This window comes from Erythrolamprus reginae, chromosome 2, assembly GCF_031021105.1.
Source record: "Erythrolamprus reginae isolate rEryReg1 chromosome 2, rEryReg1.hap1, whole genome shotgun sequence".
In the NCBI taxonomy this organism is placed as follows: domain Eukaryota; kingdom Metazoa; phylum Chordata; class Lepidosauria; order Squamata; family Dipsadidae; genus Erythrolamprus; species Erythrolamprus reginae.
Genome location: NC_091951.1, coordinates 108,492,206 through 108,518,963, shown reverse-complemented (window position 1 = coordinate 108,518,963; position 26,758 = coordinate 108,492,206). Strand labels below are relative to the sequence as shown.

The 26,758-nt window shown below is 40.5% G+C and overlaps 1 protein-coding gene across 3 annotated transcripts in view; it reads right to left on the bottom strand.

The window, feature by feature from the left end:
* CD74 (CD74 molecule) overlaps positions 1 to 26,758 on the bottom strand; it is a 119,204-nt gene extending 92,446 nt beyond the window's left edge. The window contains exons 1-7 of one of the 3 annotated variants that reach the window (XM_070739066.1): positions 26,536 to 26,758; positions 17,138 to 17,313; positions 16,406 to 16,473; positions 15,523 to 15,585; positions 10,879 to 10,974; positions 10,123 to 10,192; positions 4,770 to 4,958 (exon numbers count right to left, since the gene is read on the bottom strand). In XM_070739066.1, the coding sequence (XP_070595167.1) occupies positions 4,770 to 4,958; positions 10,123 to 10,192; positions 10,879 to 10,974; positions 15,523 to 15,585; positions 16,406 to 16,473; positions 17,138 to 17,313; positions 26,536 to 26,591 (718 nt within the window). In that variant the 5' untranslated portion in view covers positions 26,592 to 26,758. The remainder of the gene's footprint in view (positions 1 to 4,769; positions 4,959 to 10,122; positions 10,193 to 10,878; positions 10,975 to 15,522; positions 15,586 to 16,405; positions 16,474 to 17,137; positions 17,314 to 26,535) is intronic. The other 2 variants (XM_070739065.1, XM_070739067.1) reach the window with 2 other exon arrangements.

Sequence of the window (26,758 nt, the reverse complement as noted above, 5' to 3'; positions counted from 1 at the left end):
AGCTTCTGATCTTTACAGCAGTTATAAATAAATAAATTTATATGTTGTCCTCCATCTGTCTAATTCTATCATTGCTTCTTTCTTTCCATATTCTATTTTTTTCTAAATAGATAAATCCCAAATTATTTTTTTTCTATTTTCAGCAAAAAAAAATAAATTAAGGGTGTCTGGACACTGATAAATGTAGTTGCCTTTTCCCTAATTAAATCCCTGCCTCTACAAATGCTCTCATTTTTACCAATATTCCTTTATTGTGTGTATTTTGGAGTCTTCAGCTCTTACATTTCCAGAAACTGCAACTGGCATATTATTTAAACCTGGGATGAAACTGTCTTGGCCTTACAAAAAGCCCCCAATCCTCTAGAAGCAAAGCCCCCTGATCTTTTATTAGTGCACAAAGACTAGCTTTTCCCTGATCAGGACGTACCTATAATCCTAGTTTAGCTTGTCTATTAACCAACAACACCTCCCGTTGATCTAACAAAATGACAGTTCGATGGGACCTTGTAGGTCATCTAGTCCAATTCCTGCCCAAGCAGGAGACCCTATACCATTTCTGACAGAGGGTCATCCAGTCTCTTTGAAAGTTTCTAATGATGAAGCTCCCACAACTTCTGAAAGCAAGCTGTTCCACTGGTGAATTGTTCTGTCAGAAAATTTTTCCTTAATTCTGTTATGCCGGGCTTCACGTTACGAGCCCCAATTAAGTCCGAATCTGCGGAGAGGGGCGGCATACAAATCTAATAAATAAGTAAAATAAATAAATAAAGTCCAAAGTGTAAATTCAAACACACACGCTGTTGTAAATTAAACAAAGAGTAGGTTTATCAAAACAGAGTATTGTACACGCGCACTTTAATCAGCCAAAGTGCTCCCCCACAAGCCTGGAATGCTGTGAAAAGCAAAAACAAAAGCAGAGCAGATAAAAGTAGCTGTGAAGACGTCACAGCTACCCCCCTTCAAGAGTCCACACTGTACTTAACTGAAATATTCAAAAAGTCTTTGTAAATCCTGAAGCAGTCCAAAATCAAACAACACTCGTCTTTGCAAACGGATAATCTCCCATGCACGCTCTCAGCGATGCTGACAATTTATCAGCAGCCCCAGTATCCTAATTGCCCCAGCCACAGGTGTTCTTCCTTATCTTCTATAATACTTGTGCATTTGTTCCCTTCTTGTCATAAACCTGCGCCTGCGAGCATCTATGAATCCCTCTTCCTCTGAATCTAATGATGATTCACTAATGGGGTCATTAGCTAATAGGCTGCCTGTAGCTACCTCATCATCCGATCCTGCTTCACTCCCAGAATCTGCCCTTGACACAGAATCCTCACTGTCCGAAGCTGTTGGCAGCAAAACCGGTCTCTGATAACGTGAGGATTCTCCCAAACCAACACCCACAGTCCTCGGAGCAGAAACTGGCCCAGAGCCAACCACAACAATTTCTTGGTTGAATCTCTCCTTAATCAGCTTCCATGCATTATGCTTTGTCTGGGCTTCAGGTGTTTTGGAAAATAGATTGACTGCCTCCTCTCTGATACAACCCTTCAAGTATTGGAACACTGCTATCACGGTCTAGATCAGATGTGTCCAACCTGAATCGTGAATACCTAGTAATGCGGCCCCAATATCTAAACTTTTAACATTACATGATTTTTAGCTATATTTTTATGACTCAGTTGCATAGTACTCAACGTATGGACTACATAGGCAACAATCAAACAATGTGTAGAGGGAGGCGCAGAACATGTTAACTCCACCTCCTGTGCCCCCCACATTTAGTTGAATAGAAATCCATGTGTGTCAGACATTACATGTGCTTGTGCAACTTGGCAAGTAAAATCCAGGGGTAACAAATTATAGGTGTGTGATAATACAATGTGTGTGTGCCTGTGAAGACAGACACTTATTAATCCAGAAAAAAATATCTAATTTTTTGTTGGGAAGCAGAGGTGTAAGTTTTCTGATTTAATTATTGCACTTGTTCATAAAATAATATTGCACTAGTTCATAAAATAATAAGTTAAAATAGCTTTTTTAGCAACTGGGGTAGAGTGGTGCAAAAATTAATTAAATAGAGTTTGCTCATGATATTAATATAATAACATATGCACATTTACATATCACTAATACTAGGAAAAAAATGGTTGCTTATTCTTTTATGAAAACACAGCTTTAACATCTTGTCGAAAACCCCAAAACATTAAATATGAAAATTTATGGATTAAGAAAGACTTTTCAACAAAAAATGGAGAGTTGAGTACTTTTTTGTCAAAACAAATAATAAGACACTATGCTTAATTTGCAGGGAATCATGTCAGTTTTAAAGATTACAATTTGGAAAGACATATGTAAAACATGCTGCCAAATTCAATGCATATCAAGGGATGTTTTATAAAAACAAAACAGAAGAACTGAAAAAAGTATGTCATCTTAACCATTTTTAAACAAATTTATAACTATTATGAACTTTGTGTAATAGAAAATCTGATTGCAAAAAAATCAAAACCATTTACTAATGGTGAGTTTATTAAATAATTTATGGAAAGTGTGTCCGAAATAATTTATCCTAATTTTTTTAATGGATTCTTCCAAAATCAGTTTGTCTCACTGGACTATAGCCAGGCAAATTTCAAAAATATAGAAAAAAATATCTTTCTCTATTGAAATAGATTTGGACAGTAAAGTTAGTAATTTGAAATTTTATGCTTTGGAAGTAGATGAAGAAGTAATGCTACAAATATGACTCGATTTGCCATTTTTATTAGGAGATAACAAATATCACCATTAATAGTACCATTAAAAGGTACAATTAAATTTGATTTACCTGAAGGAATAGAAATTACATTAAAATGTTTGTTTGCTTTTTTTGAAAAAATCTTTACTAACAAATCTGGTATAGCTACTGATGGTGGCCTGGCAATAGTTGTTTATTTATTGAAAAGCATTTATAAAACTAATAGAAGACAATGCAATTGCTGTCAGCAGTTCACATTTGATGAAATATCCTTGCATTGTGTACAAAAGCTTTATAAATGGATGGGGTAATTTATTCAAGTGATAATGGGCAGGGAGCATATAGATGGAAACCAGGGGAAGATGGTGATACTTAAGACCAGTGGCGTGTTCCAGCTGTCTAAACTCATTCCCAGACCCTCTCAGAGATGTACTTTGGGGGAGGGATGATAGAGTTTGGCACCAATCAAGGCCACAGGATAGCGGGAGTGGCAGTTCTCATTCAATAATATCTTTTGGCCTTCAGGGACAATGTTCCCCTTGTTTCCAGATGGGAAGTATCCCGTTTCTGATACTAGGCTCACAGGATCAAATGGGATTGTTGCTGCTGTACCAGCCTTCCTGGTGTGTAGCAACCTCCTTGCCTCAGCTGCTGGAGGCCAATCTGCTTCCAGGTGCAATTCAAGGTGTTGGTTATTACTTTTAAAGCTCTCTAAATCAGGGGTCTCCAACCTTGGCAACTTTACTTGTGGACTTCAACTCCCAGAAATCCTCAGCCTGAAGAATTCTGGAAGTTGAAGTCCACAAGTCTTAAAATTGCCAAGTTTTACTTGGAAGTTGAAGTCCACGAGTCTTAAAATTGCCAAGGTTGGAGACCTCTGCTCTAAAGCATGAATCCAGGATATCTATGGAACCATCTTTTCCCAGTGGGATTGGCCTGTCCAATTCGTGCTGCAAAGGAGCCTACTGCAGATCCCATCAGCTAAGGAATTTGACCAGATCCAAGAGAAGGGCCTTTTCTGCGATGGCACCTGTTCTTTGGAATATCTTAAACGGGAGGTAAGATTTTTTTAGCCTTCAGAAAAATCCCTTAAAACCTGGCTATTGTTGTGATTCCGTCTGAGGCTCCTCAGGGAACGGCTGAACCTCTGCCGGCTCCATGCTCAGAGGGGGAGGATGAGGAACAGGAGGAGGAGGAGGAGGCCCAGGCAGACGGGGAGGAGGAATATCAGGCCGAGGGAGAGGGAGAACAGCCTGAGTCCCCCGGGGTGGAGCTCTCCCCAGCAAGCAGCCTGGAGTCCTTGGATGAAAATGCACAAGCCATCATCGATCTCAGGCAGAGAAGAGCAGCACAACGAAGGGGACAATTAGCCAGGTATTTCCAGCCCTAAATAGGCAACAGCTGGGTTTGGGTGTGGTTCTCCCCAGAAAGGCTGAAAAGGCAGACCCACCCTTCCTGTATTGTGGAGTAGTATCTTTGGGAGTCCTGGGACCTGGCTGTGATCTTTGGCGTTTCTGACTCTGGCTTGTGGCCCTGAAGGCTGAAACCTTGGGGGGAAAGACGTGGGTCTTATTCTCTACAGTGGTGTGTGTGCCAGCAAGAAGTCTGCTGTATTGTCTGGCCGTCATGACTCCGCTGTGAAGCCTCATAGCCTGTCTGTTGGGACGAACAGGTTTTTCTCTGTGTTTGTTTTTCCAACTATAAAGTGCCTTTGCTTTTACCAGCGTGTCTGGCTGCTTTTTTCAGTTGGTGTTGAAGTCTGGGGACACCCAGACAGAACAGCTATGGGCTCCTGAGGGAAAAGCTTTTGGCTGGAAGTGGTTGGTGATGCATTAACACTTCTTCACTCCAAACCTACTTATTATTTAGCTTAATTTTTATATGTTTTTATATTGGATATTTGTATCACACAGGAAGCAATTCAGAGTCACTTCAGACTGCAAGATGGGCAGCAAACAAATTTAATATTCATAGCCATAACCATCTTATGAGTAACTCTCCACCCCCTTGATAGCAGAAAGAAGCTCTTTACCAGTACAGTCTGGACGTCCTTTGATTTTAGAGCCCTCAATTATTGTGCCATTTTTGTAGACACACCAGCAATAGCCAATGCTGGAATGGCACTGCAAAGGCAGATAGTTCCCCTTTTCATCGCAATGGGCACAGAATCTTCCTGGATGGATTCCCTTAACACACTCTTCCTTCTGGCACTTGGTTTTCACTTTAAAAAAAGAAAAGGGAGAACCAAGAAAATTTTAATATTTAGAGCTGATTGCCAGTACTCTCACTGTCCTTTTAAAGCACTTGTAAATCACAATAATCACATCCCTTGCCTTCAGAAGAACACAAATGATGATGCAGAATGTATGGCCTTTAGTGCAGGCTATGGGGCCAACTCCCCTCTGCCTCACCGAGCAAGGACAATAACAGAACAACAGAGTTGGAAGGGACCTTGGAGCCTCGGTGGTGCAGTGATTAGAGTGCAGTACTGCAAGCTACTTCTGCTGATCACCGGCTGCCAGCAGTTTGGCAGATCGAATCTCAGTAGGCTCAAGTTTGACTCAGCCTTCCATAATTCCAAGGTCAGTAAAACGAGGACCCAGATTGTTGGGGGCAATATGCTTACTCTCTGAAAACCACTTAGAGCTGTAAAGCACTGTGAAGCGGTATATAAGTCTAAATGCCAATGCTAATTTTCCAGTCCAACCCTCTACTCAAGCAGGAAACCCTATACTATTTCAGACAAATGACTGCCCACTCTCTTTTTAAAAAAGAATGGCTAGAGTTGTCAAATAACTAAGACAGGGCTCTCAAACTCATGGGCCAGATGTGCCACGGGCTGGCCATGCCCATGCCCAGTTTAATGAAGGGGAGGAAGTCATGATACATCACATGACAATGTAAGTTTGACACCCCTGATCTAGGATATTTGATCCTGGACAAATCAGAGTTAATGAGTACAACAGTGTATGATAGAACAGAAGTTCTTGTGGACTTTCTGTGAGTTAATTACAATAATGAATTCTGAACAGAGGGCTTTAAAGTTTAGCTTTACACCTGGGTTTACCTGTTAACAGTTCTTTTTTATAGTAGACAGATGATAAGTCAAATAGAGTTGCAGAAGTTTATAAACTGGACCCATTTTGCAAATTGGTGAAATATGTTTATCAATATTCAGCTGGGAATTGGACAATATTTTTTGTTGTTTTATGTCTGTTTTTGTCTTATCATTTTGGTTTTTCCTTTTTTTCTTTTGGACTTTGTATTTTAATTTGCAATATATATTTTTTTTAAAAAAATTGAGGAGTGTTGGGAGTGTACTCTCACTATGTCTGAAGAGATGCAGCTCTCCGATGCTGATATAATTAAAGATGACAAATGTATATACAGTACTGAGGATAATTCAGAAATGAAGTGTTTCTCAGAATGTGGCACAACTACACTCCAAAAAGCCAGTCTCTCAGGGAGAAGCATTCAATGGAGCTTGCCCCAGGATGGTGGGGCGTTTGCATACACCATACACATTGGAAAGGAAGAGGAGCAACGGAGTCTACTGTAGAGCCATTGCACCACACATAAGGAGCCTGGAAGCTCCAAGCAAAGTTTTAACATATGGCAGCTACTCCTTAATCATCAAAACAGGTGGTTCCATTGCAACTGCATCAAAGGAAAGGGAAGGGTAAGGAAATAATGCTTTTTGTAACAATATGCCACTTTAATTAGGACAGCTACTTCATTGGGATGGCTCCCAAGGAAACCATTTAGCCTAATGAGAGCAAACGCTAATGAGTAATTTCATGGAGGTAGAATTAATATAAATTCTGGTAATGGGGGCAGTGGCTGATGGCTGCTGGGTGGCTAATTGATATGAAAATCTCAGCCACTGGGTTTGATTTCAAAAACTGCAGAAATCACAGAAGGAAGAATTCTTCTTAACACGCAACATTGGTGCTCAGCGGTGTTACATGAAGTTACTGAACTTACTGAAGCACTATTGAATCATTTAGGGAGGGAGTTGCTGAAATGCCTAAGATGCTCCCAGGGATTTTAAATTATACTGAAGAGGCTCTTAATTTGCATCCCTGGTCTTCCTTCCTCACAGATGCAACTTCTAGATTGTAACTAAAGTACCAAATGGATCACTTATTGCCAGACTGTGGGATGGCAGCGAGAAAGAGAGGGGGGAAGGGGAGATGGAGGGAGAGAAAGGGGGGAGAGAAAGATAACAAGAACACGGACACATTCTTCTGCTTTGGGATTTCCAGTGCTTTCTCTTCTCTTTCTGTCTAAGTTTATTTATTTATTTGTTTGTTTGTTTATTTGTTTATTTGTTTATTTATTTATTTATTTATTTCATGCCACCCTTCTCCTTAGACTCAGGGCGGCTTACAACAAGTTAGCAATAGCACTTTTTAACGGAGCCAGCATATTACCCCCACAATCCGGGTCCTCATTTTACCCACCTCGGAAGGATGGAAGGCTGAATCAACCTTGAGCCAGTGATGAGATTTGAACCACTGGCCTACAGATCTACAGTCAGCTTCAGTGCCCTGCAGTACTGCATTCTACCTGCTGCGCCACCTCAGTTCTTTAAAGTTCTGGGCTCTACAGCATGAAAAGTTCATCAGCCACCAGGCTCAATAAGTTAACAGGGAGCCCTCGACTTACAACCACAATTGAGGCAAAAAGGTATGTTGTTAAGTAAGTTTGCCCCATTTTACAACAACATTCCTGCCTCCGTTGTCAAGGGAATCACTGCATTAGTTAAATTAGTCAAACCGTTGCTACGTGAATCTGGTTTCCCCATTGAATTTGCTTTCAGAAAGATGCAAAAAGGAGGTCATGTGACTCACCAAGACACTGCACGCATCGTAAATATGAGTCAATTCTGATCACGGGGCCGTGAGGATGCTACAATAGTCGATAAGTGTGAAAACTGGTCATTGGTCACTTTTTTTCAGTGCCGTTGTAACTTTAGTCACTAAGTGCCCTGTTGTAAATCATTTTGTGTACTGTACTGTGTACATTTTGCCCATTGCCTCTTCTTTGTAGTTTCAGCTATAAAAGATTGCCAAGTCAAGCAGCCTGTAGTAGCAAAACAATCAGCACTGCATAAATAGGTTGTTCCAAAATTATTTTTATTAATTGTTCCAGAAAGTCACCCCTACCCTGTCCCCAAAATGGCATCCAATGTGTTCAAAGGGGTCCCTTCAATGGGTGTCAGGGAGCCCTGGGAAAGAAGATGGAATGAGAAGAGAAAACAGTGGCCTTCTTCTTCTCTTGCTCACTGGGATCAGTCCTAATCTACTAGTGACATGGAGCATCACTCTTAATAAATGTAGGCACCTAATAAAGATGGACATTTTCTTCCCGGCTTAAGACGTTGGCCAATTTACATCAAGAGGGCATTTAAATATTTTGCACAATGAGTTATACCCAAAGGGCAATATTGCTTGGCACATCCTTCAATAATCCCCCTGGATATGTTGCTCTCAGAAATACATAATTTGCAGGGCCAAAGGCAAGTGGTTTATTTTATGCAAAAAGGAACCGAAAGGCACAGAATAATGCACTGATATAATTTTACAGCTAGCAATAACAATACTGAATTCAAGCAACATTGACATGAAGAGAGGAGCTATACCATTGGCATCAATTAAAAACATGTGTTGCATCTAGAAAAGCCTTCTGGGTATTGGCTTAGAGTGAGAGGCCTCCCTTGGCTTGTTTGAGAACAGAACTAAACTTTCATCCAGTTCCCACAAATTAGTCTGTCTGGGAAGGAAATTTCTCCTCACTCTCCATCCTAGTAATTTAGAAGATGGAAGGACTGTGTAGGATGGAGAGCTGTAAAACAAGAAGGAATGGTAAAATTCCCTTTGTGACAGAACATGAAATTTGCATTTCCAAGATCATCTTCTTTTAATAACCCCATAATCCCTTGGGGAGTGGAGTCTGGGCAACTGAATGGAGCTAAGCCTTTCCTGGCTGGATGTCCTTCCTATTGCCAATGCAGAATTTTGATCAGCAGATTTGTTTATTTGTTTGTTTGTTTGTTTTGTTTGTTTGTTTGGATTTCTATGCCACCCTTTTCCGTTGACTCAGGGTGGCTTACAAAATGGGAGCAATACAAAAGACATATAAGAAACCCAATTTGTTGAAATTAATCTAAATGTTATTTAAGAACCCCGATTATTAAAAAAAACAATCACTCACATTCATTCCATTTACATTCAGATAAGTATGGCTGGAGCAGAATACCAGTGCTCAACAGCCCCAGGCCGGCTGGCAAAAATTACTTTTTAAGGAGTTATGGAAGGCCAGGAGGGTAGGGCAGTGCAAATCTCTGGGGGGAGTTGATTCCAGGGGGGTGGAGTTTGCACACAGAGAAGGCTCTACCTCTAGGCCCTGCCAGGCAACATTGCCTAGCTCAATGTTTCCCAACCTTGGCAACTTGAAGATATTTGGACTTCAACTCCCAGAATTCCTCAGGCAGCATTCGCTGGCTGGGGAATTCTGGGAGTTGAAGTCCAGATATCTTCAAGTTGCCAAGGTTGGGAAACACTGGCCTAGCTAACGGGGCCTGGAATAGGCCAACTCTGTGGGACCTGACCAATCACTGGGATTCATGAGGCAGAAGAGAATCCTGTAAGATGTATTCTCATTGGGCCCAGTGAGAGAAATATCTAGCTAGGATCGGATTCATAGCCTCCTGGTTGTGAGGCAAAAGCTCCACCTCACCACCGCATCACTCGTTTGCATTTACAAGATGGTGTCTTTGAATTCTTTCATAGAAGAACATGGGGCTTCTCTCCAATTAAAAAAGAGGAACTTCTGAGTTCTTCCTCTAATGGTAAAGGCCTTCCCTTTCCAGTGGTATCTGACTCTAAAGAGTGGTGTTCATTTCTGTTTTTTAGACTAGACAGCCAGCACTGACAGAGGACATTTCTGTGGCCATGTGGCCAGCACGACTACACACTGAAGTGCATGGAACATTGTTACCTTCCTACCAGAGTGAAGTGATACCTATTTATCCACCTTTGTTTACATGCTTTCAAACTGGTATGTGGGCAGGAGCTGGGGTGAGTAAGGGGAGCTCACGCTATTGTGTAACTCTTGGGTCTCAAATCTTGGCTGGATGGGGATGGGGGGGACACCAAGGCCTATTCTACCTTGATCCTTCTGCATATACCTCAGTATTTAACTTTCCTCACATCATAACACTTGGAAAAGCCTAGAATATTGTTGCTGTTGCTACTCATTTCCTACACCTCTTTAGAATGGTAAGCACAAGTAGAACATGATCTGCCCTGAGTTCTTTGCTTCCAAGAATTCCATGCTTACTTCCTGCTTTAAAATTATTTGTTTCCTACCAGTCTTCCTACCTTTTTCTTCGGTGTTCTGATTTTGGGCCATTTGGAAGATCAGCCAATTGTGCATCCAGGTTTCAAAATCCTGCAAACAGACCAGATATTGTTACTGAAGGTTAATTATACTATGTTAGGGCCACTATTGTTCTGTCCTTCTTTGGTAGCTCCTTGGAGAATAATCTGTATCTCCTAAAGAGGGCTTTTGAAGATCCATAGGAAGATGCAGGTGTTTCTTATGTAAGTAGAGAGGAAGGTAGAAAGGTGGAGGATTCTAGTAGGACACTTTACCCTTAGATTATCTACAGTTGACCTATCCAGATTCCTAAGTGGTCAGTAAGGGGCGAGTACAAGTGCACTAGAGTGCCTTCCGTCCCCTGTCCTATTGCTCTCCTATATCTCCTATACCTTTCTTCTATTCCTATATCTCTTCTTCTATTCTTTCATTGATATGTTCTATTACTATATCTTCTTTTCTATTATTTCTTAGATATATTTTACTATGAGTATCTCCTCTATAACCTTCATCATGTATTTTACTATGTGTATATAGATATATACCCACTAAAACCCTCATTGTGTATTGGACAAAATAAACAAATAAATAAAATAAATAAATAGACTATACTTGATTTTCCAATAGATTGTGGAAATCAGAATAAGGCAGTGCAGGATAAGAAAATGAGACAATCACAGAAGAGAAATGAGTGTTCTGGAAAGAAAATCAGGAGCATCCAAGGAGGAGGAACAAAATTGTAGAAATGACAGATTTACCTTCCAATCATTGTAAGGCATGCGGATCTTCAGGTATCCCATGTTTTCCAGGAAGTTGCTTTTTAATTGAGGAAAAGTTCTGGTTGGGTTTTCTCGCTAAAAAAAGAGACATATTTATAGTACAGGTGCAAAAAGGGCTGTTGTTCAAGAGCAATCAGTTTCATATGCTGATAGTTTTTCTCATTTCATTTTGGCTTCTGGTGTGGCTAAGCCTCTGCAGCTTGGTCAAGAAACTATGTTTAATACATGGTTTAGGGTTACGCATGAATCCACATGCTATGCCAAACTATGATTTGTTTAACTATAGAGTATTGAAACAACTGGTGTCAGTGTCATGCAACATGTTTAGCCCAAATGGAACAACACATGTGATGACTTTGTATGATATATGAACCTAAGACTAGGCTTAGTTTACACATACTGACCAACTTGGTTTCAGCAATTTAATAAAGTGCCCTAATATGTAGGATCATCTAGACATGACTGCAACAGTTCTGTACATTTGAACTGGACCACCACTTCACTCTTCTGAATGGTATTTTAAAATAGAAAAGGAGATACTGACATCTTTAATCCATAGTTTTCCTCCCTCCAATTTCCTTCCTAAATTCTCTTCTTCGCAGAGGTGGGTTCCTTTTGTTTTGGACTAGTTCACCCAAACTGGTAGCAACCTGCTGGTGATGTCACGATGATGTCACAGAACCGGTTCTATCAGAGCCAGTCTGTGGACGCCGCCATCTTTTTTATTAAAAAAAATTAAAAATTGGGGGACAGGATTTTTTCCAGGTTTTTTTTCCTTCTGTGCATGTGCAGAAACTGAGTTTTACCACTGCGCATACGTTGCCATCTTGTTTTCTACTTTTTTTTCATTGTTTTTTTTAAAAAGAAAATTGGCATTATGCATGCATGCGTGCGTGCACACACAGCGCAGGAGGAAGTGAACCGGCAGTGAAGTAAGTTATCCCCAGAGACCTTCTCTAGTGAGAAAACTCTGCATCTTAATGCTCCACGTATGATAGTTAGTCTCATTGAGTTTCTCAAATGGCAAACTGGCTGCTGAAAATACCATTTTCCAAATTTAAACAGCCCTTACTCACAGGAAAAAGCTGTTCAACTTACTCAGGAACAAATCCTCTGTCGTAGATCTGGCTCTGTCTCCTTCAGAAACCTGGTTTCTTGTCAACTCTGGTTACCTGCCTATGTCTAGTTTCCTAACAGCTATTGTTTTCTGTCAGCCCTGGGCCAATAACTGGTCAGACTCAGAGTTATTTTGAGTTGCGTTGGAAACGTGGCGGCTACCAGGAACAAGATAGTTTTTTTCAATAAAGACACAACAGCAGAAATTCTTTCTTCAGAAGGCTCTTTTACTTCTTTAGTAGTATCAAAAAGTAACTACTTACTCTACACTATATTATAGAACCACCAACCAACCAACCATTATTAGACCACACTACACTAAACCACTAAATCAAACCAGGCCACACCCACACAAAAGTTGTATTGCATTATATACATGCACTGACCAATCAGATCGTAGAATAGATTGCATCATTCTGCTGAAGCACCATGATTCAGCATTCACTTTACTTCTACTGTACTTGAAATATTACTTCAGGTATTCATCCTGACAAAACCTACCCCTGCTTCCTTGTAAAGAACAAGGAAGCTGACCTTGATGGAGACATGTAGCTGCTACCTAGATAAAAGAAGCTGAAACATTAAGTCCAGGAACAGATGACATTAGGAAACAGCTTAGGCAGATACCTTCCTAATTCACTGAATTATAGGAAGAGAGAGAAGTTATAGCACAATGAGACTGTTGCAAGAGACTCTTATTACATCCAACCTCAGGGTTGATTTAACCTTCCTAGCTGAAGGAAGGCTAAAGCTATTGTAGAGTTTATTTCCTAGCCTAGTCTACTTAATGGCATTGACACTCTGTCTCACTGGGACTCCAAATCTGAATGTGATTCTCAGTATGAGAACAGCAGACAGGCCAAAGAGGTTTTGAAAATATCAATTTCACTCATCTAGCACATTGAATACATGTGAACACCTAGGCTGGGGAGTGGTGCTAAATCACACAAATCAAGCAAAAAAGGAACTTGAAATAAAAAGTACAGCTCTCTTCGCACAGTTGAAGTGAGAGCACTTAGGAAGAAGAACTCTCTGGCCAGGGTCCAAAGCAGTTACACGCCTGACTGTGAAAAACCGGCACAGAATTACAGTTTGTGCTTCGTTGCTTGAAGAAAAACAAAACAAAACCAACTGCTAATCGACTTATCCGGTGCAAACTGGTGCACCAAAAGTCCCAGCTTGATATGCTGTGCTTTCATCAGCAGCTTCCTTAAATCTTGGCAGAAACTACTGCTAGGTTCTGTAAGATTCACTAAAGAAGGCCTCTCGTTTTTCTTTTGAGTTTCAGTTCCTCCACAAATTATATGTATCTGCAGTCAAGGATCATTGGCTGATTCTCATGTCTGGAGAAAATGTTCCTCAGTCAACTTTGCTGCTCGAAAAGCAAAATAGATTAATGAGATTTATAAAAGTAGTGAATACTCAGAACCGATTCTAAGAAGGGCAAATCTTTTGCGGAAAATGGGTTAATGGCTGAGTCTAGATGACAATCTGAATGAGATGTCCCTTAAATTTCTTTCTGATATCCCATTACTCCCTCTTGCTCTCTGTCTTCACAACACCAATTTTTCTCCCTGTCTTTTCTCCTCCTCCTGTGGTAGGCTAGGAATTGAATTCTAGGGATTGAAAGTTTTCTTACAAAATGTTTCATAATTAACTGGGGCAGGGGATGTCAAACTTGCATCATCACACTAGTGTCAGGTGACGTATTGGGACGAGTGGGCGTGGCCAGTGAGTGATGCATCCGGCCCGCAGGCTGCAAGTTTGACACTTCTGAGATAGGGAATATACAACTGTCCTCAACCTACAACCATTTGTTTAGTGACCATTCAAAGTTACAATGCCACCCAAAAAAGTCACTTATGAGTATTACATTGTCATGTGATCAAAATTTGGATGTTTGGTAACTGGCATGTTTGATGCCGTGGCCCAGAGCAGTGTTTCCCAACCTTGTCAACTTGAAAATATCTGGACTTCAACTCCCAGAATTCCCCAGCCAGCATTCACTGGCTGGGGAATTCTGGGAGTTGATGTCCAAATATCTTTAAGTTGCCAAGGTTGGGAAACACTGGCCTAGAGTAGGAGTCTCCAACCTTAGCAGCTTTAAGATTTGTGGACTGAGGAATGGACTGGCTGAGGAATGCTGGGAGTTGAAGTCCACAAGTCTTAAAATTGCCAAAGTTGGAAACCCCTGGCCGAGAGTCATCTAAACCCCTTTTGTGAATTTCCAACAAGCAGAAACAATGGAGAAGCCAGATTCACTTAACAATCTTGCTATTCACTTAACACCTGCAACAATTTACTCAACACCTGTGACAAGAAAGGTCGTAAAACTCACTTTAACAACTGCCTTGGAGTTAGCAATGGAAATTTAGAACTGAGTGGTAGTCCTTAAATCAAAAACTGCATTCTTACAATGCCAGTCATTTAGCTAATTGATATGATATGTGGGCACCATAGTTAAGATGTGTGTCTCATATAAGCAACCTAAGTCTGCCTGCTCTCCTGCTGTCACAATCATACTAGAGATGGAGATGCCATTTTGTGCAGTTTCTCCATCAGAACAATGTATTTTTCTGCCAACTTTGGCATGCCTATCCGGAAAGCAGTTTGCAGGAAGGTGATATTGCCAGGACAGTCTTCGTGCATTTAATATATAGTGTATCCAAAGTGCAGGCTTCTCCTCTGCCTATTGCTGGGTGAAAGGTGTTCTGTCTGGGTCCCCCCAGACGCCAACACCAACCAAAAAGAGTAGCCAGACACACTGGGAAAAAGCAAAGGCAGTTTATATAATTCAAAGCAAACACAGGTAACAAAAACTGTTCTTACAGACAGGAACACTATGAAGCTTCACAGAGGTTTCACGAAGGCCAGGCAATAAAACAGGATTCTTGCTGGCAAAAACAACGCTGGAGATAATAAAACCCACGCCTCCCCCAAGTCTTCCAGACTTCTAGGCCACAAGCCAAGATCAGAGACGCCGAGAATCGAAGCAAGGTCACAGGACTCCCAATTGATAACTCTCCACAAGACTGTAAGGGCGGGCCTGCCTTTTCAACCCTGCTGAGGAGAACCACACCCAAACCCAGCTGTTGCCAATTCAGGGATGGAAATACCTTTCTAATTGGCCCCGTCTTTGAGCTGCTCGTCGCTGCCTCATGTCTATTATAGCCTGTGCGTCTTCATCCAATGAATCCAAGCTACCAGCTGGGGAGAGCCCCCCCCAGGGGTCTCAGGCTGCTCTCCCTCCTCCTCTTCCTGACGTTCCTCTCCCCCGTCTGCCTGGTCCTCCCCCTCCTGTTCACTGTCCTCCTCCTCTGGGCATGGATCTGGCAGAGATCCAGCCGGTCCCTGAGGAGCCTCAGGCTGAATCACAACAGAAGGTAGGCTCAAGGAAGAGCCACAGCCTTACACATCACATTGAGTACAGATTTGCTGGACTATCCATAATCAGGACACAATGTTTTGTTACACACCGAAAAGTAATAAGAATGACCACAGCCTTACCAAGAGCAGGCGTTTGACTTGATCCTTGGTGCTATTAGACAGTTTGCTTTCCATCAGCAGAAACTGTAACATAAGAAAATAGCGATATATATCAGGAAAAGGAGAAAATTAGAAGGCGTTTCCATGTCTCTGGAATTATAGTAGGGTCATTCTTTGTAAAGTGGACCAGATGAACTTGAAGCCTTATTTGAAAAGAAACCATCACAAAAACAATATATATGATAGGAAAAAATGTGATCTTTCTACTAAAATAAAAATGAAGATGATTGAAGGTAAGAAAACAGAGAGTGATAGAAAAAACGTGCTCTTTGTAATGAAGATGATTGAAGGTGATGAAACAGAGCTCTCTGTTTTCTCACTTTCAATCATCTTCATTTTTATTTTTTTAGAAAGACCACATTTTTTCTATCATGTGTGTTGCTTTTGTAATGGTTGCTTTTCAAATAAGGCTGCAAAAATCAGTCAAGTGGACACCTGGTCCACTTGACAAAGAATGACCAAGTAGGCAGTGGGAGGAGGGGTCTATTCTTCTGATCTTAAGGGAAGGAGGGAGGGACTGAGATCATTTAAACATAATGGTTGCTGCGCTTTGTGTGTATCAATTTTAAATATATTTGTGGGTAAACTTCTAAACAATAATAAATTGTGTGTAACCATGATCCAGGTTACAAAAGTAAATGTGTTGCCTTGAGGGTACTACATAACCCTTGGCTGAAGTGCTGTGAAAGGCGAACTGTTAAAACCAGACAGTTTTTCATTTATTGTCAAAAGTTGCAGAATCTCCCGCTGAAATAGTTCAAGAGGAACTACTGGGACTCCAACACAAATAGACGACAATAAGTCAGGGAAGGAAACAGTGGCCTTCACTGTCTGTCCTATTTACCTCTGGTTCATTCAGGGCCAAAGGCATCATATTAGCCATTGCCAACTTTGGGCCTGATCTTTGGACATCTGTGGGAAGAAAGAGAGTTGTAAAATACATACAGAAAAGGAAAAACGTAAGAGATTTCACAAGCCGCTCCGAGTGCTCAGAGAGGGGCGACATACAAATCTAATTAATAATAATAATTATTATTATTATCATTATTGTTGTTGTTGTTATTATTATTATTATTGTTGTTGTTGTTGTTATTATTGTTGTTGTTGTTGTTGTTGTTATTATTATTATTGTTGTTGTTGTTGTTGTTATTATTATTATTATTATTATTATTATTATTATTATAGTGCCTTCCACCCTTAAAGTTGTGTCAAACCAGGGACATAAGAATTTGAGTCTCCTGGTTACAATCCAGACATAACTCTGAAGCAACACAAGGACATGGTTACCTTTGTCCATGTGTGAATGTGCCCGGTACAAATTTTGGCTAGTTTTGTTTGAGTCGGAAACCCTATCTTCATACTCAACCACAAACTATTTTCAACAATCTCTTTTCCTACCAGGTAGCTTTTTCCAAGCAGGATGAAATAAAGAGATCACAGCGAGCTTGTTCAATTGCAAACAAGATGTCACAAGCAAGCCCTGCCTAAGGGCCATCCATTATCTTTGTGCTCTGAAGCTGAAAGTAAAAAAGAAGGGTGGCGGGTGGAGAGGGGGAAGGGGTGGTAGATTACTAACTTTTAGACATGCGGTCGTTCAGGGAGTCCAGTTTCAGTTGCTGGGTGCTCATGGTCAGTTTGGTGATCTGGTTGTCGTGCTGATACACAAAGTAGACAGTCACAGCCTGGCCGGCGAGGAGCAGGACCCCCAGGAGAGAAAAAACAGTGTAGGCACTCCCCCGGCTGCAAGAATTTCTGCCAAAGATAAGAGGGGTGTGTGTCAGTACTCACCCAGCCATCCTAATGTCTGTCCCTCCCTCTCTAATCTGAGGTCCTGTACCAAAACCTCTGCCTTTAATATGGTGATGTATGCACATCTGCAAGAATCTGCTAGAGATACGTGTTGCTTAGACCAGTGTTTCCCAACCTTGGCAACTTGAAGATACAGTGATACCTTGTCTTACAAATTTAATTGGTTCCGGGATGAGGTTCTTGAGGTGAAAAGTTTGTAAGACGAAACAATGTTTCTCCTAGGAATCAATGGAAAAGCGATGAATGCGTGCAAGCCCAAAATTCTCCCCTTTTGCCAGCCAAAGCGCCCGTTTTTGCGCTACTGGGATTGCCCTGAGGCTCCCCTCCATGGGAAACCCCACCTCCAGACTTTTGTGCTTTTGCGATGCTTCAGGGGAATCCCAGCAGGGGAATCCCAACATCGCAAAAATGAGCACTTTGCTGGCAACGGAAGTCCGGAGGCGGGGCATCCCAGCGGTGGCGGTGGGTTTATAAGGTGAAAATAGTTTGTAAGAAGAGGCAAAAAAATCTTAAACCTCGGGTTTGTATCTCGAAAAGTTTGTATGACGAGACGTTTGTAAGACGAGGTATCACTGTATTTGGACTTCAACTCCCAGAATTCCCCAGCCAGCGAATGCTGGCTAGGGAATTCTGGGAGTTGAAGTCCAGATATCTTCAAGTTGTCAAGGTTGGGAAACACTGGCTTAGACATAAATTTATAATGCAGACTGCTGCCTCTTGCAGTAATTACAAAGTTAGTTGAAATAAGAAGACTCTGTAATCCACCCACAAACACACCTTATGATTTTCATAAAAAATAAGAAAGAACTATAGAGAAAGCCCGAATAAGTCATTACAGGTAGTTCTTGACTTACAATTGTTCGTTTAGCGACCTTTCTAAGTTACAAAAAAGTGACTTGCAGCCGTTTTTCACACTTATGACCACTGCAGCATCCCCATGGTCATATGACCAAAATTTAAGAGCTTGACAGCTGACTCATATTTATGATAGTTGCAGTATCCTGGGATCATGTGATCTCCTTTTTCCTTATTGGTAGGTTCCGGTTTGCGCGAGTTGAAAGAAAAGTTTCCAATTCCATCTCCTTGCGGACGGGTTCCCCACAGGGCTATGTATTGTGTCCACTACTGTTCACCTGGATGACCCACGACTGCTGTGCCAAATCTGCTACTGAAGTGTGCGGATGACACAGCAGTGGTGGGTCTTGTCTGGGAGGACAATGAAGATGCTTACAGGGAATAGTTGAAGGCTTTGGGGGACCGGTGCAATAAAAAGATAACCTGGTTCTAAATAGTAATAGAACAAAGATCATTGTAAAGATTAGAAAGAGCTGGCATAGCCATACTCTATCAGTCGCAAGAATGCAACTGTAGAAATGGTCAACACTTAGTCTCTCCACATATCATCCTTCACTCCTCCTGGGCCTAGAAAGTTTAGAACTAAGATGCCTTAAACAAGATCTAAGTATTGCCCACAAGATCATATGCTGCAACGTCCTGCCTGTCGGCGACTACTTCAGCTTCAACCACAACAACACAAGAGCACACAACAGATTTAAACTTAATATTAACCGCTCCAAACTTGACTGTAAAAAATATGACTTCAGTAACCGAGTTGTCGAAGCGTGGAACTCATTACCGGACTCCATAGTGTCATCCCCAAACCCCCAACACTTTACCCTTAGATTATCTACGGTTGACCTATCCAGATTCCTAAGAGGTCAGTAAGGGGCGAGTACAAGTGCACTAGAGTGCCTTCCATCCCCTGTCCTATTGCTCTCCTATATCTCCTATACCTTTCTTCTATTCCTATATCTCTTCTTCTATTCTTTCATTGATATGTTTTATTCCTATATCTTCTTTTCTATTATTTCTTAGATATATTTTACTATGAGTATCTCCTCTATAACCTTCATCATGTATTTTACTGTGTATATAGATATATACCCACTAAAACCCTAATTGTGTATTGGACTAGATAGATAGATAGATAGATAGATAGATAGATAGATAGATAGATAGATAGATAGATAGATAGATAGACAAAAGATATGTGGAGAGACTAAGTAAGATTATTAGTTATCAACACACACACACCAGATAACAATCCAGTTGTCGAAGTGTGGAACTCATTACCAGACTCAATAGTGTCAACTCCCAACCCCCAACATTTCTCCCTTAGACTCTCCACAATTGACCTCTCCAGGTTCCTAAGAGGCCAGTAAGGGGCGTATATAAGTGCACTGATGTGCCTATCGTCCCCTGTCCAATTGTCTTCCCTTACCTTATCTATCTATCTATCTATCTATCTATCTATCTATCTATCTATCTATCTATCTATCTATATACATATATACATACCAAATTAATTTCCAAAACAGAACACTACAGCAAAAGAATAATCATGGAAGCCATCGAGATAGAAAAACATCCCCAAAATATGAACAAGCGAGATGATACCTCTCGCTTACCAGACATTTGGAAACCAGCCCTCAAACGTATCCCAGCCACAGAAACCAGACTCAGGACACACATTGTAAAGCAATCAAGTAACCTGCAAGTCCCAACTACTCAGGACATCACGCCTAATCTACAACCATTAACTAATCAGCATACCTCAGCTACATCAACGACCCCAATTGTTACCCCTCTGACTCACCAGGAAGTTTCTACACAGCAGGCAATTGCTGAGCCATCAAACCACACCCAGCCACCAGTATTTATAGAAGGTATGCAGCTCAGGTCTCGCAGTGCTCACTTGAGATCAAGGAGAGAAACACCAGCCTGAAGATGATGAGTGGGACCTCATCGAAACGTCGCCAGAAATTTCCAAATCCTACACGGGAAGAAACCCGAATATACCAAGACCATCATACCTGTACCCGTGAAAATCTACGAAAACAAATATATACATATATATATATACAGTGATCCCTCGATTTTCGCGATCTCGAGCTTCGCGAAACGCTATATCGCGATTTTTCCCACCCGATGACATCACTCTCTTCCTTTCTCATCTTTCTTTCTCTCTCTCTTTCTCTATCTTGCTTCTTCCTCTCTCACACTCTCTTCCTCCCTCTCTCATCTCTTTCTTTCCTTCTCTCTCTTTCTCTATCTCTCCCCCTCTTGCTCTCGAGCGGCGGGCGGCGGGCGGGCGGGCGAGCGGCGGGCGGGTAGCAGCGAGGAGCCGAAGATCGGGGTTTCCCCTTTGCGTGGGCGGCGGGGAAGACCCAGGGAAGGTTTCTTCGGCCGCCCAGCAGCTGATCTGCTCGGCAGCGCCGCAGCAGTGAGGAGCCGAAGATCAGGGTTTCCCCTTTGCGTGGGCGGCGGGGAAACCCCGATCTTCGGCTCCTCACTGCTGCGGCGCTGCCGAGCAGATCAGCTGCTGGGCGGCCGAAGAAACCTTCCCTGAGTCTTCCCCGCCGCCCACGCAAAGGGGAAACCCCGATCTTCGGCTCCTCGCTGCTGCGGCGCTGCCGAGCAGATCAGCTGCTGGGCGGCTGAAGAAACCTTCCCTGGGTCTTCCCCGCCGCCCATGCAAACTCCACCATCTGCGCATGCGCGGCCATGGAAAAAGGGCGCGCATGCGCAGATGGTGTTTTTACTTCCGCACCACTATATCGCGAAAAATCGAGTATCGCGAGGGGTCTTGGAACGTAACCCTCGCGATACTCGAGGGATCACTGTATACATATATCATATATATTCTCTCCTTATCTCTTATATCATATATATCCTCTTTTTCCTTCTATCTTTATATATATTACTTAATGCCTACTCTCTTCCATATGTATTGTATATTGGACAAAGAATAAAATAAAATAAAATAAAAATAAATAAAAATAAAATAAAAATACTGTTGACCACTTCTACAGCTGCAAACCAGCGTCTGCATTTCCTGCGTGGGATGAGGAGAGCATATCTTCCTCCTTCTATACTGGCCACTTTTTTATAGACTCACAATTGAGAGTGTTTTAACAAACTATATCACTGTTTGATTTGGTGGCTGCAGTGCCTCAGAGAGAAAGTCTATAAAAGGAAGTGGTAAGGACAGCAGAGAAGATTATAGGAAGCTCACTTCCTGTTATTCAGGATAGAGCTTATAGTGCTTAGAGATGAAAGCATTGTTAGAGACCCCGCATACCCACTTCACGGGCCGGTTTCTGTTGCTCCCTTCTGGGAGGAGGCTTCACAGTATTTCCAGCAGGACTCCTACTGTAGATTCTGTAACAGCTTTCTTCCTTATGCTGTCCATCTTATAAATTTAAAGGATTCCTTTTTTTATCTATGTATATGTATACATTCAAACTAGACTGTGATGTGTGTGTATGTGTGTGTGTAATGGTTATCTTTTGAGAGCTGAATGCAACAAAAATTCATTTTAATGAATGCTGATTAGTGTACATTTAAAGTGACAATAAAGTTCTGTTCTATCATGTGTCTGCTACTGTTCTGTACTGTATTGAGTCCCGTGGAATTGGGCGGCATAGAAGTCAAATAAATAAATGGATAAAATTAAATGTGATCCCCTTTTGCGACCTTGTGGCAAGAAAAATCAATGGAGAAGCCATGTTCACTTAAACAATTGTATCACTAATTTAACAACTGCAGTGATTCACTTAAACATAGAAACATAGAAACATAGAAGTCTGACGGCAGAGAAAGACCTCCTGGTCCATCTAGTCTGCCCTTATACTATTTCCTGTATTTTATCTTAGGATGGATATATGTTTATCACAGGCATGTTTAAATTCAGTTACAGTGGATTTACCAACCACGTCTGCTGGAAGTTTGTTCCAAGGATCTACTCTTTCAGTAAAATAATATTTTCTCATGTTGCTTTTGATCTTTCCCCCAACTAACTTCAGATTGTGTCCCCTTGTTCTTGTGTTCACTTTCCTATTAAAAACACTTCCCTCCTGGACCTTATTTAACCCTTTACCATATTTAAATGTTTTGATCATAAACAATTGTATCACTAATTTCACAACTGCAGTGATTCACTTAAGCAAGGTGGCAAGAAAGGTTGTAAAATGGGTAGAATTCACTAAATAAATGGCTCACTTAGCAACAGAAATTTTGGGCTCAGTTGTGGTTGTAAGTCAAGGATTAAGTCAAGTAAGTCAAGGGGCGTGCATAAGCGCGCTAGAGTGCCTTCCGTCCCCTGTCCTATAGTTTCTCCTATATCTCATATTTTTTCTCTACTATATCCTCTATAATCTTCATTGTGTATTAGACAAAATAAATAAATAAAAAATAAAAAATACCTGTATTTTTTCCCTTATACCAAAGGATTAATTTCCCTCATGGAAATCCCTCCCTTCCCTCCCTTCGGAAGCTGCCAAACCTAGCATAACATAGAGGCAATGAAGTATATACTCTACCACCACCCTCATGAACAAACATTGCCATCTGGCGGGTCCCAGGGGAAGAGCCTTCTCTGTGGCAGCCCCGACCCTCTGGAACCAGCTCCCCCCTGCGATTAGAATTGCCCCCACCCTCCTTGCCTTTCGTAAACTCCTTAAAACCCACCTCTGCCGTCAGGCATGGGGAAACTGAAATAACTTCCCCAGGTCTATATTGTTTATGTATGGTGTGTTGTGTGCATGTTTTTAAATTATGGGTTTTTAGTTTAAATTATTAGATTTGTATTACATTGTTTTGCCACTATTGTTGTGAGCCGCCCCGAGTCTACGGAGAGGGGCGGCATACAAATTTAATAAATAATAATAATAAAATAATAATTGCAAGATAAAAGTGTGGCTTTTGTATATCTATAACACAGACCAAAATGAATACAGTGTAGTAGGCTTCAGATTTAAAAGAAAACCATATATGACCAATTTTTAAAAAGTCCCCTACCAAATTATAGAAAATCCCTTTATTCCCCAGTATCTTACCCCTCGCATAGATCGCAAAATAACCTAGTCCAAAAGCAAAATTGGGAAATTCCCAAGAGACCTTTATATAATTCATTAATTTGGATTTGTTGCTTGCAAAATTGAAGTTGAAATTGAACGTGAAGAAATATTTTCCAGCCCAACATTGAGTATAACAAATCAAGGTTTTTGTTCTGGCTATTCCTCTTGTACGTTTGTACTTTGTGACTGCTCCAGTGAAGTCTACAGAGTATGATTTAAAAAAAAAAAGCCAAGATGTGCAACATGTAAAAATCAGGTGAAGTTTTGAACAATCTGTATACTGATTATAGAGGCAGCTACAGGCTACAGAAGAAGGGCTTTTGGGATGAAAAGTCACCAGGTGGTTTAAAAAAAAAAGATTGACATCCTAGAAGAGCTTTTTCCACATGTCAAATTTTATATACAAGTTTTACCAAAAAAAAGCAATCGAGAACTTTCAGTCCAATGTTTCCTTCAACTGTATACAAAACTAGCAGGTTAGTTTAACCTCGTAAAATATTATTAGGTCTACTTGCTGCTAGGTTGGTCATGTTGTCTCTCAACAATTCTGGAAAAGAGGCTAAAAAATACAGTATTTGAAATACATTAATTGACACCATAGACATGATAACTGGGGGATAGTCCTTCTGGTAGGTTAAAGAATTCCACTTATGATTTAAATAATTATCATAAAAATGCACGGTCTAATTGTTCAATATTTATTTATGTCGATATCAGCTAACTACATTCCCGGTGACTGCAGATTTGGCAGCATTACAGTTGTGGTTCGCTTTCTTCCAGAATGTTTTTTCAACTTCCTCATCTAGAAATATAAAATGGTTCTTCCCCAACTAAGTACTACTCAGGACAGACCCTTCTTCTGAGATATTCTGAGATCACATACTGTTAGATAGATATTGTCATTTATTGAGTGTCCTGGTATACTTTGAGCAGTCTTCCATTTTAAATTACCCTAAGTTAGAATGGATTCAGAAACAGAATATATTGTAGTGTGTTGCCTTGGGGGGAAAAACTGTAGAGTGTTTAGCATTTTAACTGCAAGTTATACCAATATGCACTCAGTGGCAGTTAGAAAATGTGCTTATAATTGAAGTATAGATGAGAGGTTGTTGAACACATTTCACCTTAGCAACAGCTAATCATCTGGAACCTATTAAACGTTTGGTTTTGATTATTGGCTTGTCTTACAGCGTCTGTGGCCAGCTTTACAGCAGTATAATCCCCTAAAAATGGTCTCCTTTATTAAGAATTTTTTTTCACCATGTAAAACTTTACAGCATCTGAGGACATAATATACAACTTTTGGCACAGTAAAAAAATATACAGATGTGGTATGGGAATATGAGAACTCATATTCACATTTCTGCTGATTTATGAAGCTTTGAAAATTTTACAGGATGGCTATGAAAGTAATACAGTCAAATTTTAGCTTTTCTTAAAGCAGTGGTAAGATGTCTATGTAATGAATTTTGGGGAGCAAAACTGAAAACAATATTGTTCTTTTTTAAAAAAAAAATGTACAAAGCAGTTCTATTAGGCAGAATAAATAATAATGAAAAGCAAAGGGCATTTGATGGCCACAAATATGTTTTAAAATTACCCTTTTGATGCAACCCCCCCCCCCCAAAAAAAACAACAAGTGAACATTTTTTACTGCTTAGAACAGAAGGAAAAGGAAAGGGAGAGAAAACTGAGTTATATTTCCAAAGCACCATTCTAAAACAAAATTGAAAATGGTGATATACTGGAGAAAATGTATAATTCTTTGCCAGTGATTAAAAAAATAGCTCCAGTACTTATCTGGTTTTAGTGCATAACAATATATTGTTGAATTGATAAGACATACTGTGATTTCCTTATAACCTGACTGGTTTTCTTAAGCACCAAACATAGTGTCTAATTTTTTGGTGAAATTGAAAGATTACCCAAGAGGATTGTGCTAAGGAAGGAAGCACAATATGAAAAGATTCAAGGTTAGAAATATGCCTACACTTCTAATCTTGTGCTAAGAATGGAATTGAATTGAATTGTGCTTAAGTCGAAATATGGTTGAGTTAGCCTATAGCATGAAATATATTGTGATTTATAAAGCATAGTTTATGAGGCGGCATGAATGTAAAGCCAATTATAGGTTATTCAATAAATCATAGTTGAAGACAAAAATAAGAATAATCTAAGCAATGTAATCCCACCCATATTTATTCACAGAACTCCATGGATACAAAATGGGCTTATTTCTATGTAAATGTTCAAAATGCTACAGCTTCAGTGTTTCCCATGTTTTCTCTTTTGAAAATCTTTTTTTTAAATAGTTTTTATTGTGTTACAAAAATATAAAAAGAAGAGAGAGCAGGTACATCATACTTTGCATCATTATATCGACATATGGTATTCGCTATGGCGTTATTATACTTATCTCATATAGTTATTCTTTCCAAGTGAACTCTATCATTTCAACATATATATCAATACCAAAACATATATATCAATACCAAAAAGTAAATTTTAAACTTTCTGTCTAAATGATTTATTACCTTCTGACTCTTCCTTCACCCGCACCCCCCAGTGAACTGTTTCTAACAGTTCTAAATTTCTTTGATTAAACATTGTGCGGCATATGGTGGCCGCGGTTTTTTCAATATTTTTTCTGATCAACACTTGAACTAAGGTCCGATTGGATTGAAGAAGATGTTGATAAAGGTCCGGTAAAGGTTTTCAGAATTTTGTATTTGGTCACTATCAATCTTTTTTTTCTTCTTCTATATATTAACCTGTATTTAGTTTACATTTTATCTTTTTTCTTTTTGTTACCCAATCATAGAATTTTTCCCAAATTTCATAGTATCTTGAGTCCTCTTCTGTTTTGAAAATCTATGTAATCCAGCCTGTGACTTTTGCTACCAGATTCCCCCAGTTGGAACACTCCCATTTAGCACAACCACCAGTGTATAGGATGGGATGCTGGGAATTATAAAGCAACCCAGGTGGAAGACATTGAGCATGGAAAACTGGCACTAAACTTTGGCCAATCCACTGAGAGTCTACTTAAATGCTTGTCTTAATTCCTTTTTATATCAACACAGATGTGTCTAGACACATTGGGGGTTTTGCAGAAGGACCCTCCCTCCCAATTATCACGTTTCTTAGCTACATCAAATGTCCCCTATTTTGCAATACGGTGGAGGGTGCAATAGTAGAAACTCAAAACTCAGCCCAAGGAAATGAGCTGTGTGGCAGCTACAAATACCTTGCTTGTTGTCCTGCAGAACCAGTTGGGGGGAGAAGAATATGTTCGTCCTCCATGGTCTTTATTGCCTCAGGAACTGAGCTCTGTGCAATGTGATTGAGGGCTGGGAAATGGAGATTTTAAAAAGTTTGCTGGGCTTTTCTAGTGCTTCTTGAAAGGCAAATGAGGGAAGTGAAAGTAGAAATACCTAGGTAAGTGGAAATACCCTTCAACGTTCTGCCCA